Below are 19,986 nucleotides of genomic sequence, written 5' to 3'. Positions count from 1 at the left end.
TGCCAGATTGAGTGCTAACAGAAAGCAGTCTGGCACCCTCACCTGTTTACTTCTCTAATTACTTTTGGAGAGAAAGTTTATAATCCTTCGGTTTTATGTGCTTCTGACTAAGTCAAAGGGAATGCACACATTTTGCACTCCCACCCCCACACTACTGAGTCCTCAATTAAAAACAACTGTTAATGTGTAATGTGAACCCATAGTCAGCACATCAAGGCTGAGCAGAATTACTGGCATGTATTCCCATCTTAACTGCTGAAGCAGCACATTGAAGAAAAAGAACACGCATATATAAACAAATTATGATTTAGGTCATTTGTTTTGAAAAGACATCTACCTGTCTTGGTTAAAAAACATTTTTAATTTAATTTTGAATCCTTATTTTTTGACATGTAGTTTACAAGTAACTATATATAATCTGAATTGTATCATTATATTTTAATTTGTAGTTAAAACCTGTTTGACATTAAAATAAAGTGATTTAAAATAAAAAATCAATGGTTACATGTAACTTAATCTAGATGCCTTCAACATTATACTTCCAACCATCAAGTTTTAACCTAGTGCTACCAAATCAGTGCTAATTGGGAATATATGTTTGATTAAAAAGTAGGCCAACATGTTTAAAGCACCAGTAACTTCGTCAGGGCACATTGTGTGTCTCACCTTGGTCCAGATCAGAGGCGGACACTGTCAACACACTAGTTCCTGGTGGCTGGTTCTCGGAGATCTGAGCCTCGTACTGGCTCTCCTCAAACCAGGGCACTTCATCGTTAACATCAATCACGTGGACACACAGCAGCTGGCTGGAGGAGTGCTGGGGTATCCCATGATCCTCAGCGGTTATGGTGAGGTTAAAGACATCCTGCTCCTCACGGTCCAAAGGTTTGAAAATAGACAGAGAGCCTGTAGAGAGATGAATCAAGGCTGAAATGTGAGGAGAGATTTCCTGTGTGTGTGTGTTTGTCTGTGTGTGGGTGTACTTTATTATAGCCTGTTTCATAGAGGCAGTTACACACGACAACTATGGTAGGAAAGCATGCTTTCAAAAGGCAATAAAACATGCCACTTTCCATGGTTGTGTGTAGTCAAGTGATTTAAAAAGCCAGTGTGAAAAGTTGCCGTGTGAGGGCCAAATTTAGAGCTAATCTCCTCCACACACACAGCTTAGCCTACCTGAGTGCTACCACCACCACTGCTGAAACAGCCTAACAGTCTGGCCACAGTTTACGAGATTTTCCATTGGAGAATGCCACAGCCATCGAGAATGAAGCAGTAAACACACGCTCTAGACACGCAACAGCAAGGCCTGCCGTGCTCCGTAGAAATTAGGGGCAGCCTGGCCTTTTCATTATGCTGCCCTAAGAGAGTAGCGCTTACATTGATTCAATTTCAATTTCATGCTATAAAATGAGCCACAACTGTTAAAGAAAGGGCCAGGACTGTTTTGGTTTTAACTTTCTTGCATGTTTTTCTTTGTATCTTGCAAGTGCTGAGATAACTTGCCCCTAAGACTTTAATCTGGTAAGAGTTACAGGATGGAATATGTTCACCAAATACGACTCCCCTGTGATCCTGCCATATCCCCGTTCACTGATAACACATGGGCAGGAAAAGAAACACACTGGGAAAGTTTTTTGTTTTGGATGTTTTCAATTCCAACATTTTAAGCCTGTTTGAGGTTTGTGGTGCCAACACTTTGGACTGCAATGTGAGGGTTAACTGAGGTTGTTCAGATGACACACATTGTTCTTATCTTTTATGCAAAAGTAATTTAAAAAAAAAAATCATTTCATGTCTTAATATTGGAATGGGGCCATATTTTGCTAAACATATATTCACCATAGCACTCTTTCTTCCTTTTAAAAGTGAAAATGATGTCTTGCCTTGTAAAAATGACTGATGAGATGATATTATGTGACTTTATGTGTTGCTAACAATATCTCAGTTGCTCTTTATGTTAGCTGTTAGTTGAAGCAATGGAGTGTGTAGAGATGGTCCCAGGTCTCTGGTCACTCACCCCAAAACGGGAGCAAACCAGGTGCCCAGAGGATTAACTCTGTCAGTGTTCTAACAAATAACCAGTGTGCATGAAAACACTTCAAGATGAGCACACATACTGGGCTGAAGCACAAGTGGCATGCATGACAGACGCTGAATGTTTCCATCCCTGATCTGCTCGAGGGGGCATCCCGGTTGGCGACATGAAGGGGAGGGCGGAGCCAACTTTGACACGTGTCTCAAATACCACAACAAAGCCCACAGGACCAAATAGCCCAAGGTCAACGTTGACTAAGTGACAGAGTCTCACGCAAGCACCAAAACACATATGTGTGTGCCTGTGCACACACACACACACACACACACACACACACACACACACACACACACACACACACACACACACACACACACACACACACACACACACACACACACACACACACACACACACACACACACACACACACACACACACACCACACACACACACACACACACACACACACACACACACACACACACACACACACACACACACACACACACACACACACACACACACACACACACACACACACACACACACGTGTGTACACATAAACACGCGTAACTGATCCCTTCTCTAATGGTTCCCAGAAGCCCGGGCAGGAGGTTCTTTGGTCTTTCATGGGAATAGATCCACAATAACAGATGATGGGTTTGTGTGTGTGTGTGTGTGTGTGTGTGTGTGTGTGTGTGTGTGTGTGTGTGTGTGTGTGTGTGTGTGTGTGTGTGTGTGTGTGTGTGTGTGTGTGTGTGTGTGTGTGTTTTTAATATTTGGCAGGCTGCTCTGTCTGTCTGGCCTCCAACTGAGGGAAATAAGTCATGAAAGGTGAAGCAAGATTTGAGCGGCACTGAGACGTAAGCAGAGTATTACGGGAGTTGGTGTGTGTTTATGTTGGGGGAGGTTTGGTAATTGTGGATGGGGGTTGAAAAGATGAGAACACATGCAATGCGAGGTAAAATTTATAGGTGGCACAAATGCTTTAAAAGTCCATGAAAAGACCCAAACACAGATGAAAAGATGAAGATTCGCTTGTCTGCCTAAGTTGAAAATATTTCAACTTCAAATACAATGGATTTGCAAGACACAGTCATTCTTAAGAAGGACAAAAATGTTTATTATTGGATGCTAACATTTCCTTTATATATCTAAGAGCGAAATATGCTTTCAGTGGCTAAACCAAAATGACAAATATTCTAGAAGTTGAAATGAAACTTTACTTAGTGATGTACTCTATCTGAATACACCTTGAAACTTGAAAATAAAAATCAATGAATGAAATCTTCACTTTCTCAGATGTATGATTTATGGACACATTATCTCCTGCAATGGAACTGGGCTGGACTTACCAGTGTTAGGGTTGAGGCTGAATGTTCCTCCGGTGTTGCCTGATTGGATGCTGTAGGACACTCTGCCATTTTCCCCTTGGTCTGCATCTCCGGCCATCACATACAGAACCACGAAGCCCACCGGCTGGTCCTCCATCACACTGACAGCTGTTGGCGATCTGAACACTGGTGGATTGTCATTCTCATCTGTTACATACAACCTTGCCGTGACACTACCCCAGCGCCTCTGGCTGGCATCCTGGGCTGAATCTGTTGCCTTAACAACCAGTATTAGGTTAGTGGTAACCTCATGGTCCAACACCTGACCCAAGGAGAGAACCCCAGTGTCAGAGTCAAGGTACAGTAGACCAGGGGTGTTTGGCCACTGGTGGAGAATGGAGTACTTCAGCTCGCTGTTGGGCCCACTGCCATCTTTATCCGTGGCCTGAAAAGTATAAACAGAAGAGCCAGGGTCCATGTTCTCGGAGATAACGATGGTAATGGGATCCTCGGGGAAATGGGGGGCGTGGTCATTGCTGTCCTCAACTTCAATGTCCAGGTGGACCAGGGTGCTGCTAGGATTGGCCTCAGAGAGGTCATCCACCTCGATCTGCAGAGTGTAGTGGGCATCTCGTTCATAGTCGAGAGGACAAGCCAGGTACACGTCTCCATTTAAGCGATCTACGACAAAGGTCCCATCTCGGTCTGTACCCCCCACCACTGTGTAGGTCAGCTCCCCTACCTCTGGGGCTTCACTTTCACGAATACGGACTGAGCCAATAACTGATCCAGGTTGGGCCTCCTCCACAGAGTTGAAGGACATGGAGAATGATTTGGTCTTAGTAGTAGGTCTGTTAGTGCTGAGAACCTGCAATAACAAAGAACACTGTTTGAGTATCTGAAGAAGAATCAACACAACAGTGGATCTCATGCTCTATGTATGTTGCTAGTGGCACTTCAAGTTAAAACAATTTTTTTTAAATGAAATGTAATGGATTTTGGGAAAAGCAAAAACAGATTTTGCTCAGTTGAATCGTTTTTACTGCATCTGATGACTGGGAACAAATGAGAACGGTTACAGGAGGTTTTGTTGGCTTGAGTAACGCGCTTGCTAACCTTAATCACACTTAATCTGATACTCATGTCGCTGCCAGGAAAAATATTACATGATAAAAGTAACACAATCAGGGGAGGAAATGGAGAGACAGATTTAATTTGGCACTTGGACATGTACTGTATACTGTATAGCTTTATATTTTCTTTGATGAGCAGTTCAAGTGTCTTCAAAGACTATGACATTATTAACTTCTCCCTTTTGTGTAAAACACATGACACACTGTTTTACTAAAACATAAGCAGCTGTGAAGGGGTATTAAGAAGGAGTGGCTGCGCTGATCAAATGTGCAGCAGCATTACTGACAGTGTTTTGTAAACCGAAGGAGTGATCTAGATACTAAGCATCCTCCAGAAGAGTTTCCACTGTAAGTAGGCACTCAAAAAAATATCCTGAGATTGTTGTGAAGCCTTTCACGACAAGCTGTAAATTGGTTCCACATTAAATGGAAAAGGAGTGTTCCAGAAATACATGTGTATAGTCCCCTCCTATCATCTATGGATTTAGAAAATCAGCTTGAAAGATGATTAAAGCAAATGCAGAGATGCGTCAGTGGGCAAGGACAACACTGCACTGTTTAATCCAATTAATTTATAATTATGACTTCCATTTGTTTTTGTTAAGGAGGAAAACTGAACTGTTTATATGGCAACTCTATTTTCCTGGAACCTATATGTCTATGTTCCTTCCAGGGTCCTTCCATTGTGTCCATTTTCTGTTCTATATTAAATATTAACTTAATTACCTTCAATACTATGTTTTACGGGGGTGTATAGCCCTGCAGCTCATTACAAAAGGGGCTACTGTATTAAAAAAGTGTTGAAGTCATTGAGTATGACCTTGATCATAGCAGTCTACAGCTGGCCCTCATCACAAGCCAGCTGGGAGTATTTGATTCAGACCCACTTTTCCATTTCAGATAGAAATTTCCCTTTTGAAAAGTCACAGGGGAAGAAATGGGAGGGGATGGGAGGGACGCTTGTCAGAAGTGAGGTTGATATGTCTGCAGCAAGTCTGAAGGGCCCAGAGACACGGATCCTGAGCCCCAAGTCTATTCTTTGATATGAAATAGGTGAGTAGTGAGGGTGTTTGTGCTGGCCAGGCTCCAGCTAAAGTCTGACCTGAATGGTGAGGGAGCAGGGGGTGCTGCGAGGGGGCAGTCCTCTGTCAGTAGCGGTCACCGTCAGAGAGTACTCAGCCCGCTCCGAGTGGCTCAGAGGGGAGGATGAACGCAACTCCCAGAGTTTGGGTTCAAAGAGAAACACTCAGCTCTGGGACCTGGGAGAGAAATGGAGTCCAAACTTAAACCGGAGACAATGTCCGCGGGGGAGTAAAACACACATTTGTAAGCATAAAGCCACAGTTACAATGTGATTTACACTAACACAAAGAAAAACACACTAAAGTAAAGAAAAATAAATATATATTTAAAAAAACCTATACAAATAATAGCTTAAAATGAATAAACAACTAATCAGAATCTAATATGCTAATACCCTGGCCATGGGGGGCCGATGGGCATCAAAGGTGTCCTGATATGGATCATTCTCTTTCTACATTATCAGGACATCTTTTCTTTTTCCAAACATGTGGTACATTCATATATATGATTTTGCACAGATGAGTACTCTCTTTATTTCTTGCAGGTACTGTACCTGACAAAGAGTAGAATATGGTTCCGTTCTCTCCTTCATCTGGGTCTCTGGCCTGCAGCGAGCCGAGAAATACCCCAGAGGACTGACCTTCTGCAACCTATGAGTTAAAAATCAGAATACATTTCATTAAAGACCATAACACAATATTTGTTCTGCTCGTCTGTGTTTCTGTTCTTGTGTGCCATCACCTGTATGATGAGACTTGTTCCTGACTGGCTGTGGGTGAAAGCAGGGCTGTTATCATTGTCATCAAGCACAGTGATGAAGGCTGTGCCTGTGGCGCTGCGAGAGGGCGAACCACCGTCTTGAACCACCACCACCAGCTGGTAGCTAGACTGCTGCTCTCTGTCCAGAGTAGTCCTTGTACTGATCTCACCTGGGGAGAGAAGGACTTGGATGAGAGGGGTTTTATGCAGAGGCACACATTCAGAGCACTGGAGTTATAATGAAAGCTTTCAGAGCCAGCACACTTTGATCAGAGACACACAAGTAATATACATGCACAGTGCTGATGCACAAAAACATGGAGGCAGATGCTGTAGACTCGTAAATCAGCCAGAAACTAATCTCAAATCAGACTCTGAGTCTCCACCCACAGACTAACAGGCTCAGCAGGCCAATTAGAGCCCAGCACGACGCTTTGTGCTGCTGTCACCATCATTTTACTAATTTATGACAGTGGGGAAGAGACAGCTATAGTCTTTCATCTTCTAGAGATGACTTGGTAAGTTGACTAAACATTGATTAAATAATTCAATGGAATTCTGTGTATATATACATACAATTATATCATCAGCTGCTTTGCCAACAGCGGTTTTATTAAAGCATGACATAGCTCTGTTTTAGAGGCATCTCTCTCTCTTGAACATCTCCAAACACATCTTTACATAAAGTATGACGTTTATGGGTTTTATGCACAGGTTTTTTTCTTGCAATCACCATTCTAACACACAATCTGAGAGACCAGCAGTTAAAGCTGTTGTGATGAATATTATTACCCGTGTTGGAGTTTATCTGAAAGTAGCGATCAGGGTGCAGGAAGCGGTAGCTGAGGCGTCCGTTGGGGCCACTGTCTCTATCTGAGGCCGTGACGTGACCAAAGCCTGATCCTGCTGGCAGGTTTTCTCTCACAGCCATGAAGACCCTCTCCTGTGTGAGCCGAGGAGAGTTGTCATTCTCATCAGTCACTGCTATCCGCACTGTGGCACTACCTGTCTTCTTCAACTGTCCTTGACCTTGGCTGGCCAGCACCGTTAGAAGATAAATGTCCTTGACTTCTCTGTCTAGGGCGCTTTTCACAAACAGCCAGCCACTGTCTGCAGCGATGCCAAACCCGGCAGCATCTCCATCTGGACGCAGGTGATATGCCAGGGGACTGAAGTGACCTGAGCCAGGGGTTTCTCTGTTCAGAGCCCTGACCTGCAGGAAGCGTGTGTTTAAGGGAGTCCCTTCTTTGAGCTCTACACGGTAGGTGAGGGTATCAAACACAGGTCCCTGGTCATTCTCTGCCTGGACATGAACCACAAGCATGAAGGTGGCGCTAAGCTGGGGTACTCCACTATCCTTGGCAATCACCTGGAGGTCATAACGAGGAGTACTCTCATAGTTTAGGCTCCCTACCAATCGGATCTCTCCACTGCTGCGCTCTATGCTGAAGGTCCTCTGGATTCCACTTGGAGAGTTAAGATCGAAGGTGAGTTGTCCATTGACTCCAGAGTCTCTGTCCTCAGCCTGGACCCGATACACCACTGTGCCCATTTCCGTATGCCCTGGCAGCAGCAGAGACTCAGAGGACGAGGGCAGAAACACAGGCGGGTTATCGTTGATGTCAGCGATGGTAATGTGGACACGGGTCTGGCCAAAGGCAGGGGGGCTGCCACTACGGGCCTGCACCTCCAAATCCAGAGATGACTGGGCTTCATGATCCAAGGATAGACTGGTCCTTAAGGCCCCTGTGTCAGGATCCACTGTAAAGTAGCCTGCAGGGTCCCCAGAGCTGATGGTATAGGAGATATCCCTAGAGGTGCCTAGGAAGGGAGAACGATGACAAAAACCAGAAACATGTCACCATGGCCCTGGAGATTGAGCTAAAAGCACTGAAGTAACAGTATACCCCAACGTTGTAATTTTTCAATTTTCATGACTGTAATAGAGCTCAGAAAAAAACCTCAGAAAGTGAATACATAAACAAAGTTGTGAAATGGATTTTTTGATTGATGAGATAGGTCTGTATAGTGACCAAGTGCCTATATGTAAAAGTGCAGGGAGCAGAACATAAACTGATTAGAGCACAGTCTAGTGTTGCTGATAAATGTATACTTTTCAATATGGGTTGTCAGGCTTCTGGGGTTCCTGAGTGAGTGAGCAAACAAACTGATTTGACTGACTTGAGTGATTAATAAAGAAGAAGAATGTGCTTGTAGACTCTACCTGTCTTACTGCTGGCCTGGACAAAGCCAACGACCGTCCCCCGCAAGACGTCCTCGGATACAGTAAAATAGTACTGAGCCTGTTCGAACACAGGTGGAGCCACCAGCCCCGCCACTACACTAATGTTGACTCTGGCATTGACTCTGGCAACCAGACCACCGCCATCCTGAGCAGAGATCACCATGGGAATGACAGAGTTGACCTTTCCATAGACTGACCGAGACAGGGAGATCACACCTACAAAAATAAGACCGTTGATAATGTTGAAACAGGCTTCTCTTTACATTACATAACATTATAAACCATGCAAAACAATACCAATAATAATACAGCTATTTTAATATTGTATATTTTGAAAATAGAGTATACAGGAAGGAACTGGGAAATGAATTGTGCCCACCTGTGTCTTTGTTAAGAGTAAAGTAAGGGGAAGCCCCTCCAGGTACTGTCTTGTATGTAATTTTTCCATTCTCGCCTGAGTCAGGGTCATAGGCCGTCACTCTGACAACAGATGTCCCAGGGGCGCTCTGTGTGCTCAGGCTGACAGCGTAGCTGACTGGGTAGAAGGCAGGTCTGTTATCATTAATGTCCACCAGATCTACCTTCACGTAGGTTACTGAGCTCAGTCCACCCTGCAGAGGAAACAAAAAGCTCCTTTGTAAAACCTTGACATATATTAAATCATGAGCAGAAAAAAACACACCTGAAAGCAGGATTTAGGCCACATTAATGGTGCAAGTAGACCGCATTACTTGTGAAAGTCAGTAAAAGTGAAAACCAGCAGTAAACCCTGTTAAATGTGGACGTATAGCCGTAGCCTCTAAAATATAGTCCCAGCAGGTTTGTGCAGGGATACAGATTGATAGTTTCCCTCGGGAAAGAGCAATATGTCATGACCCGTGAAGAGTGAGAGGGCCCGCTGCAACCGTACAATCTGTTTCATAGGCTTTTCATTTGCAGAAAATACAGTGCAGGCTTTTGATTTGGACCAGGTGGCAAAAAGGAGGGAGGCGGGAGTCCAACTTGTTAAAATATTACTGCCTGACAGTTGAGGCATTTCTCCATCTGATTGCTTTAACATGGCCGCAGTAATTTTCTTTCATTTTAAACCTTTTATTTGCTAAGTATTATTTGGCAGAAGGAGAACAGGATATATTATTTTTTAGGAAGTCTGCCATGGAAAGCCATTCAAGATTTGTTTTTTGCTTGGCTGCTCAAAAGTTTTATTTTTCTGCACAGTTGGCCATGTCTCTGCTCTCCTGTCTGACTGAGAAGCATGGCAGCTGTGTTTATAGGATTACTTCGTGGCTCAATGGATTCATATTAAGCATGATTTAAAAAAAAAGCTCACCCCATCCACTGCAGTAACAGCAAAGTCGTAGCTGGCCGGCCCTTGATCTCTGTCGAGTGCAGCACTAGTGCAGATCTGGCCAGTCTCCTTGCCAATGGTGAACTGAGAGGGAGCGGCGCTGTTCATGCCGGAGCCAAGGGAGTAGGTGATGGAGCCAAAAGAGCCGCCGTCTGCATCGGTCGCCGTCACCTACAGAGAAGAAAACATGCTATTGGTTAAACATTTCAAAATTGTGCATTAACATTAAATGCATTAAGTTGTAAGATAAATATCCTACAGGATAAACTCAGCAGTTTCCGTACTCATTAATAATACTACCCTAAAGCTGCCGCAGATCAGATATAAATACTATTAGAGGGATGTAAGAGTGGTGGAAATCTACAAACTGAAACAAGAGCCCCATACCAGGTGCCTTTTGAAAGCATCTTTGGATCTGGTCTTTGTTGTTTATCTGAGCCTGAGCGTGAGCCAAACATGCTCTTTGGCAGAAAGGGGGTCTGTGGGAATGAAGGAGGATGACTTCTGCAGGCTCTGGGATGGCTGCCAGCAGGAAAACTGCCTGCTTCAGGAGTGGCGTCTGTCTGCAGAGAGCAGTGACAGGGACGGCTGGGCAACATTGGAGTACCGCACAGTATGCTTCAGTGCCTCACATTTTACCCTAATGTAATGTCCCACTTGCGGTCTGGTTTTAATAATGCCGCACAACTACAGAGTGCTGGAACCGGTGGAGCTATTAAAGCAGCTCACAAGCCATCAGCCGGGGAGCCGACTCACTTACAGGATCTCCCAAGACAGCGCAAAGCAAATAGACCAATCAGATCGCGTCCCTAGGGACCAGAAGTGTAATTGTTTGCAAGTGTTGGCTCTGGATGGCAGTTTGCAGGATATTAAAGGAGGGTTAAACCTCACAAGTTGATTAGAATGATCTTTTCTTCCATCATTTATAAATAGATCTTTTTAAGGAAACAATAATTGGAAGAAGAAAGCTACATTCATGCGGAGGGGCTCCAACACTCAGTGGCGGGGAGTATTCATCAGGAACATTGCCAAGAAAAAGAAGGCAAACCATGCTTATCATCGAAAGCTGAGATGTTTTTAAAATGGCATTGAGTGTGAGTAGATGGAAATCATTCATTCAAGGCGATGAAGGTTTGGCAGCCGTAATTCAGGCTCCATCTCTTTCCTGAGCAGATGGCAGGCGGCGGACTCGCAGAGAGCATGCCCCACACTCTGACTGCAACTCCTAACAGAGGGCGAGTAGTGTGTAGGAGTGAGGGAGTTGTAAAGCTGGCAGAGACGCAAGCCAAAGAGAAGAATAATAAACCACATGAGGAAAGGGGAAACCAAGAGCAATACAAGAAAGCTACTCCATCTTTTAGCGCACATAGGCTGCAGCTTACTGTAATATTTTATCATCTTGCAGGGGGACAAGTTATTTACAGCTCTATATGCTTGTTTACTTCACAGTTGTGTGATGAGAGTCAGCTGGAACATTGTAGTAATACCATGGGTCTTACACAAAAAACGTTCAAAAGCCAGCAGATATGCTACAAACATTTCCAAACAGGTCTGTAGGAAAATATTCCCCCCCTTGTGACTGGCTCATTCGTGGCAGGCAATGAGTGTACGAGGTATTTCAGCAGACTCCAAGTAGCTTTCAAATTTAGCCTAAAACTTTTTTTTTACAAAGTACACCCACATACAGTTCATAAAAAAATCACATGTAAAAAGCCCACATTTATATTTATGATACCAAAAAAAAAGAAAGAGAAAAAAGAAAATGAAAAATACTTTTTGTGGGGCGAGAGGTGGAGCTCTTTTCACTCTATAATGATACACAGGAGAATGAACTAGTGTGTTTAAACTTAACACACAGTTGAAATGAGGGTTCTCAGTCAGTTTTAAAAGTTAAAACTTGAGCAAGGTCCAGTGGCACAGTGTGGGCTGCCGAGATACTGAGCTTTCTGTTAAAAAGCTAATTCAGAAGGGAGGATTGAGTGATGGGTATGCCATGAAATTAATTAGCATGAGGAGGATCTGGAGCTTTAATAAGTACCCTTCTCCCAGCGCTCCAGTACTGCGCAAAGTGGTGAGGATATATGGTTTAAAAACCTGAGAGTAATACAGTATGTTCCTTGAGTTAAGTGTATGGCTTTTTGTGGGGGAACAGGGGAATATAAATAACCACACAATCACATTTGCATACATTCTAACCACGGTAAGTAAATGCCTGAAGCAAATTAGTCTATTTTGAAATCTGCAGAGATTGCAATTTCAGTTCCACTCTTATTTCTAAGTTAATAGCAGCATATCAGTGTCATCTTGCTGGAACACAGAGACTTGTCTGTCTAGGAGTTTATAATTATTCAGCCACACATATAAAATGACATATGAGGTCATATGCAAATGAAAAAATGAGCAGGACAATTAGCCAAACCTCAAACCATGAACCTTGAGAGACGGAGATGACCTTAACAACATACAGCCTCTGGCGTCACAGATGAGAATAAATCACAAGGATAACTACCTTCTCTACGTCTAGTGTACATTAAGGAAAAGGAAATATTCATAACCAAGAAAGTTATTTGAGATGTAGTAGGAATTCTCCTCCCTGCAGCAGAGAGAATAATAACTCTCACAACTTTGGACCAACCACGGATACACGGGGCCTCTCTTTCTGTTTCCCACTGACTTTTCACTCTTTCTAGGTATTACACAAAGTCTCTATTTCTATTGGATTAAAAGTTCAAAAGCAGGAGTAATCTTAGATCATCAGAAGCAGCCAGCAGTATTCTCCCTACACTCTGTGTGTGTGAGTGAGGCATGATGGGAGCTGTCTTATCAGCAGGGGAAAGGCAACGTTTGGCCGAGTCCTTAGTAAAACAAGCTGGGGGAATCCAAAGATAACTGGGGTACTTGTGGTTCTCCCATCAGATTCCAGGAGCCTTCCAGAGGAGACTGTCCAATCAAGAGAACAGGATTCGCAGGAGAAAACATGCCTTTGAATGTTTATGTATAATATGTTCAAATGGAATAATGATCCTGAGGCTTTTGGATGCTTCACCGTGTTCTGGCCCATGTCCTCGCTTCCTGGTCTGAGAGAGAGCCAGGCCTGCAGAAAAACAAGTCCGGGGTTTGGGTGCGTTCTATTTTTAGAGTTGAATTTCCCCAAACTATTAGAATGATGTGGCTTTTTAGTTATTTTACTTTGGTGGATATTACCAGACGTATCTCAGCGTGACCTTATTTTCCCAAACCCACTGCTCCTCTATCCATATTTATTCTTCAGCCATGTAAAAAAGCTCCACGGTGGAAAGAGCTTGAGTAAAAACCTGTGAGTAAATGAATGATTTAGAGCCGAAACCATTGAAGCCAACAAGGGGTGAAATGAAGGGGATGTAGTTTTTAATCATGCTTCCCGTATTTTGGAGTGCCCAGTCAAACAAATCTGTCTCACGTAGTCCTTAGTGAAACCAGCCAATCACCTCTTCCAATCCAAATAGGCCACAAATGACGGAGTGTGCATGTAAATGTTTGCCAACTGGGAAATTATCGCACACATCAGTCAAACTCTGCTTGCACGCATTCGTTGAGTGTACCTTAGATGCATAAGCAAAGACACCGGTGTACAAACACTGGGGATAAAATCAATGCTCATTACAAGCTTGTGATGCCTGCAGAGCAAGTGAGCGAGACCATTTTCATTCTGCACTCTGATTATACCAAGATCTTCTTTGTATTCACTCGGAGCTCTTTTTAAACAAACTAAGCCCAGATAAGTATGCAGCAGTGGCTACCGTGACTCTAGCCCAGTGGTTCTCAAACTTTTTCTGTCAGGCCCCCCTTTGGAGAAAAAAAAAAAGTCGCGCCCCCCCCCAACACAAATAGTCACGTAATGGGCCAAGTTAACATTTATTAAAATACATCAATATGAACGTGAGCATTCCTTTCAAAAATCACTTTGCTAGAACAGTGATAATAAAACAATGCTCCATAAGTCTGTGTGCTCAAAAAAATAAATACATAATACAATTGTGCAATCCCTTTGCTAGAACAATAAGTTATAATACTTTGCCACTTTGCAATCTGTGCAAAAAAAGAAAAAGAAAGAAAATGCTGATATTTGGCAAAAAGTGTGTCTTAGCACAGCATTAGTGGCTGCAATGAGCCTGTTTGGCACTGCACATTTCTTCAAAACGGGGTTGCAGGCTCAGTGGCGGCGCCCGAGATTTTCTTTTGGGGGTGCTGTGGGGTAGCTTGACGTTTCATAGAGGGTGCTCAAACATTTAGGGTTTCCCATTAATGTACCAGGCGCTACAGTGGAATGTTCTACTGCAACACTCCCCATGCAAATACACAATACCCGCGACTGTTACAATGAAGGCTCGATAATCAGCTCACGGCATATAGGTGTAAGCAGGGGTAAAGTGCTATTTTTATAAGTGGGAAGTGGACCTAACATAGGAGGGTCCGGGGGCATGCTCCACCACTGCACTTTGAGAGCAAAATGAAGAGATCTATGGATACATCTCTCAACACCCATATGAAACAGAACTGTAAACAGATTTACTTTTTCTTTATGGATATTTCACAAATCACTCCCGTTTTAAACTGTATTCTTGTTTTACTGTCATAGTATTTCATAACTGTTTTTCATTTATTCTCTTATTTTTGTATACCTATAATGATCATATAAAGTAAACGTGTGCCTCGGAAATAATTGTTTACATTAAATCGTGACCAAACCGTTTGAGACCCACTGAGATAACTAATCTCAGTGGGTAATCTAAACACTGAGAGAGTCCTTTACCTCACTGAGCTGAGGTTATCTGAGCCTCTCAGTCTGACAGGCGAGAGTTCTCCCTCCACCTTGTTGTTGAAAAAGGTCCTTATATCATTAGCGTAGCTAGCTAGCACCAGATGCTAACAACAACAATCTCCGGTACCGGTGCGAGCTTGAATGAAAGACAGAGACCCAGACTTACTTGTACTGTAGCATATTATTTTCGAATCAATCATTTTTCAAATGATGAATTACACACATAAAAAAAAAAAATACATACATTTCTTGGGGGTGCTTAGGGGGTGCTATGGCTATCCTAGGGGGACCTGCAGCACCCCCTTAGCGCCCCCCTGACGCTGCCTATTGACCTTCCATCCTCAAAATGTACATTACACACCTGTGTCCTACAGCGCCCTCATAGGTTTCTAAGGTTTCTAAGTGTAACTTCCGCCGGACAACCATTTTTCCTCCTGGTCTCTGGCGTGCCCCCCACTTTGAGAAACACTGCAGCCCAAATTACACTCTGCTACTTTGTGGCACAAAGAAATATTCAGAAAATACTGGATGACATCTCTAAACCTCTGAAGCTCAATTGTATGACTGAGCCTTCTGCTGTGATTAAAAGCACGCCATGTGACACATTACTCAACAAAGAGGGCTTCATTGTATAAACTGTGACCGCTTATGAAGGTTAGGCAGCTGAGAACTCTATTTGATATATTTAAGTTGCCATACTAAAGATGTTCAGAAGCTTAAACTTCAGTTGTGCCTAAATGGATGGACTGATTCAGACTTTAAAGACAAGTCAAAAAAGTGAGATTTTCCAGATATTCATTAAATAATGCCTAATAATCAATATCAAACATAATTCTACTGAGAGTTTCACAGACATGGCCAATAAAGTCTGTAATATTAGGACTCCCACAAGAGCAATTCAATGCAGCGTGTGACTGATTGATGGAGTGTCATGGAGATCATTAAAAGACACTGAAGGCAAAGAGGAAAGCGTAGGCTCAAAGAAATCAAAAGAGTGGGCACATTGCAGAAATCTGGACTGAGAGTTACTTTGGGAAGTCACAGCTGGTGTGAAGCCGTGTACACTCCTCTCTCTCTATTGTCCTGGCATCACTTCTGAGGACAGCAGAGATGAGGAGAGTGAGGCAGAGACTTCCTAAAGGACTCTTTCACTACACGTTGAAGTAGCAGATAGGCAGGTTAGAGACATTTTGACATGTCGGCCACCACACTAAAGACCTAGACAGAGACCGCACGGGCCCGGTGGAAGGAAGAAGCCCACACACTGTTGACCAATATATCTAAACTCTAAACATTAACCGCATAGACAGGTTTGTCTGGAGTACGACCAACCATATGTGAAAGATTTCCTTGGTTACTAAGGAGACAGAAAGCTGAAGTATTCACAGCAGAGTTTAAGACATGTGTAAGGTCATGCTGACATTACATTGTACCAAACTGTGGCTGTGATGTCTTGCTGCCATTGTATAAAGTGTGATAAAAGTAATAAAATGTCAACAGACGTCTGAGCTCAAAGAGAATGAAGGTCATTCAAGAATCATCCTAGCTTATTGTATAGATGCTGTATGTCTACAGGCAGGTCTATATAGCTAGAGAAAGCCAAAGCTGATACAGTGGTCTTCCTAAGACACTATTACCTGTCTGGCAGACTATGCATATGCTCTGTGCTGTGAGGGGAACCAATAAAAATGGTCCTGAGATTGCTTTAACCTTTTTTTGGGGCTTTGCATTTAACTTATTCCTTCTTCCTGGCAATGCTTGCATTGTAAAGTGGCAGTCCTACTATCAGCTATATGCTGGTATAACTTCGGAAACCAATGTATTTCATGGCACTAATTTTTTAATTCCAGTTCTGCAAATTGAAAAGTTGACTTGATGGTGTTGCCGCAGGAAGGGTCAGGGGGTCATCAAATGAATTAAAATTCACCCTCTAGTGACCATTCATCTGCAAGCGGAATTTAATGAAAATCCAGCCAAGAGTTTCTGAGACATCTGATCATGTGTTAGTGTCAGAAAAAACTGTTGAATTAAAGGAAGTGCAAGACAAAAAGGCAGCAGGGGTCATGTACTGTTTTGAAGAGAAAGAAGGACTCCAATATACTTCATTTTGTTTGGGAGAATAACTTTGTGTGTGGCATGGAAAATAAAAAGCTATTCATAGGAAACACTCCAAATACATCAATTCAAGCGTGACTCTGACTTTGAATGAAAATGTAACATCAGCTCTCAATTATCCTTTGCATAATTTCTGTTGTAAAAGCCTCCACAACATAACACTGGCATTGGCACATCAACATATTCCTAATAATTACAGACCAAACAGCTATGCAAAGTTGCTTTCATTATTAGCAATTCAAATTCACTCCTTCAGTATCCCAGCATGACTTCACATGAACAATCCATTCCAGATTTGTCAAGTCCTTTCTGGGTCCAGATGTCCGTTAATATACATCTGCTGTATCGGGGTATCCCTGTGAAACACCATATAACTGTCGAGGTCAGTAACAATCTTAATCAAACTGATTTCTCTAAAGATATACAGTTATGTGCCGGTTGCCAAATCATATCACCCAGAACTGTCATTTCACATTGGAAATGAATTCCAACTGTCCTTGCAGGGCTAACGATTTGACCAGAGTACAGCTGTAAACGAACACTAATGAATTCCATGACACATGTGCTGAAGGATAAACATGACAACAGATAATATTTTAAAGTACATTTCCAGAATGATATGGTCTTGACGTAATTCGGTTGCCTGAAGAAACAGAACAACTTTGTTGTTACTTCTGAACAGCAAAGCAACATTTGCCAAGCTTATGGCCCAGCAGTTCGTACTGGCCTAGTTTCTTCCAACGGGATTGTCTTAGCTCAGGATATAAAAGAAACTACTTTCTGACATGAGGAGACAAAGAAGTATTGATTTCTAAATCAACAATAGGTCCATGAACTGCAGCTCTTCATCTTCCTCTGTGTAGTGCACCGACAAAAATGTGGAGGACAGAAGGTTAGAGCGGTGTAAGGTCCACGTATCTGGCAGAGGAACAGAGGGGAGGGGATATAATCACACTCGATGCTAGAGTGCAGACACGGGACAGGATAGGGTTTCTGTCTCTTTCCTTTCCTCTCAAACATCCCTCACCATAACTACTACACTGCTGGAAAAAGTGAGTCCAAACATAGTGACAGAGTTCTGTGAGCGAAACGGCTAGAAGGTCAATCTGCTGATGAATTACATTACAACACAAAGCTGGAATGATAACGTTGCATTTTTAAAGATGGTGTTTTGTTATGCAATCCTAATAAAGTCGCAGCTTGGCATTCATTATCATACTTTTTCCCAAATGAACACCCAGTAAACAGGCTGCCTGTCAGTGGCTCTATTTTTTGCGTAAGAAAGACAGAATCTAACAAATAAGAAATGTGTTCAGAAATAAATATGCCTCTTCACTTTAAAGTAGAGTTAAAAAATGCCTCTAGATGTTTCTGAACCTGTTGGGGTCTACCACACATTTCTGAAGTCTCACAATACTTCAAATATATGCAGGCACTCTTTGTAGTTTTTGCAATTTAAGAGTTGCTGCTACAGACTTCAGTTGTTGGAAGTAAGGTGGCCTGCCTACTTTTTTACTTTCATTAGACTTTCCTTTAAAACTGAAGCATCTGTCTTTCATCTATACCTTGCATCTGGAGGTGATTAGCATCAAACCATTTAAGGAGGGTCCCAGAAAAGGCGAAATGAGCAGAGGAGAGATATTGTGCAGCTAAGGAAAAAAAGGTAGCACTACGTAGAGCAGAATGGAGTGAAGCTTTATTCAAGACCAGAGAGGCAAATCTACTTTTTCAGCTTTTAAATGATTCATGCAGGTCAATAATAAAAAACTAATTATTGCAAATATGACAAAAAGTGCCACTTAGGGCAAGGAATAGAAGTAGAAACACAGATGTATTTTCCCCATAAAAAGATTATTTGTAGGGTACTACTGTGTGTCTACAGGCAAATCCGGGGTCATCAGGAAGGAATGTGACTTTTACACCTTGAAAACAAGTTAACAGTGTTTTTAAACAGCCCTCTGGTGTCCTACTAACCCAGGCCATTTTTGATATAAGCCATGATCCCAATGTGTAGGATTTAATCTGTAGCTTTTATTAAAAATGTCCTGAAAAAGGACAAAAAAAGAAAACATTTTTGAAAAGCACATGGGTAAAAATGTTAGCAGGGGGTCCTGAGAGAGGTCCCTGTGCCAGACATGTTGTTGACCTTGGTGTGGGCTCACAGCTGGGGAGGACTCTACCATTATGTGCAGCATTTGCCACCACTTGTGCACAATATCAAGGGGGATACTCACCGAAAGTTCTACTTTGGCTATAAAAATAAACATGACAAAAAAAGTGTATGGATGTAGTGGTTTGTGTGGCGTTAACCCTTGGCCATCTGGAATGAGGCAGCTCAGTAACCCGTCTGAGAGGCTCCTGCTAAAAACATTAGCCTGTTTATTTTCCAAAGGTCAAATGGGAGAAACAACCCTGCCCCTGTTTTCGTATGCATGCTGACCACTGATTATCCAATGGAAAGAAAATAATACGGAAAATTGCATTGAGCTCTTTGTATTGAAGAATAATCATTTTAAATGACAATATCAAAACAACATGTGTATTATTTAAAACAAACAAGTGGGTTGGAAGAGCCAGCCTTTAACCTAGGTTTAGTGTTTCTAATGGATGAACAATTGTTTGCGGATAGCTGGCTTGTAAATAGAGAATTCTAGATGGATTGGAAAACAAACACTTCACCCTTTGTCCAGGGGGCATTGTTCAAATAAATCCTCATTTATACCACAGTAATGTAAGAAAGTGCTTTACAAATGCAGCATTTTCAAATATGACTTCACCCCTAGCCGTGATGATTAACTCCCACTTCATTCTACATCAGCACACAGAGTTGAGGGTCAGAATACCTCTGAAGTAATTCAACAAACCCAAACCACCACAAAGAAGACAGTCAAGCAAGTTAAAAGCATAAAAGCTTCCGGGATGTGGCCAGTGTGGGAGGTGAATTGATGCTAGAAGTTTGATGAGTGGATCCACTCTCACGAGACATCCGCCAAGGGAAGTGACCCCGCTTCTGACACCCGTGGAGCAGGTCCTCGGCTCCGTGTCAGCTTGTCATCCCTTTCACAACCATCCAATAGCAGTGCTGATCTCTGGTCTGCTGAGGCAGGCCAGGCGCTGCATCCCAGGG

General features: G+C 42.8%; 1 protein-coding gene across 1 annotated transcript in view; it reads right to left on the bottom strand.

Moving 5' to 3' along the window:
* LOC117468864 (protocadherin-16-like) overlaps positions 1-19,986 on the bottom strand; it is a 79,006-nt gene that overhangs the window by 8,679 nt on the left and 50,341 nt on the right. The window contains 10 exon segments of the mRNA XM_034113213.1: positions 667-906; positions 3,397-4,243; positions 5,611-5,726; positions 5,729-5,767; positions 6,145-6,241; positions 6,333-6,520; positions 7,143-8,171; positions 8,575-8,811; positions 8,975-9,206; positions 9,926-10,114. Coding sequence (XP_033969104.1) covers positions 667-906; positions 3,397-4,243; positions 5,611-5,726; positions 5,729-5,767; positions 6,145-6,241; positions 6,333-6,520; positions 7,143-8,171; positions 8,575-8,811; positions 8,975-9,206; positions 9,926-10,114 — 3,214 coding nt within the window.

The sequence above is a fragment of the Trematomus bernacchii genome, unplaced genomic scaffold (assembly GCF_902827165.1).
Source record: "Trematomus bernacchii unplaced genomic scaffold, fTreBer1.1, whole genome shotgun sequence".
In the NCBI taxonomy this organism is placed as follows: Eukaryota; Metazoa; Chordata; class Actinopteri; order Perciformes; family Nototheniidae; genus Trematomus; species Trematomus bernacchii.
Note: the sequence above shows the minus strand (reverse complement) of the source record. Positions and strands in the feature narration are given on the sequence as shown.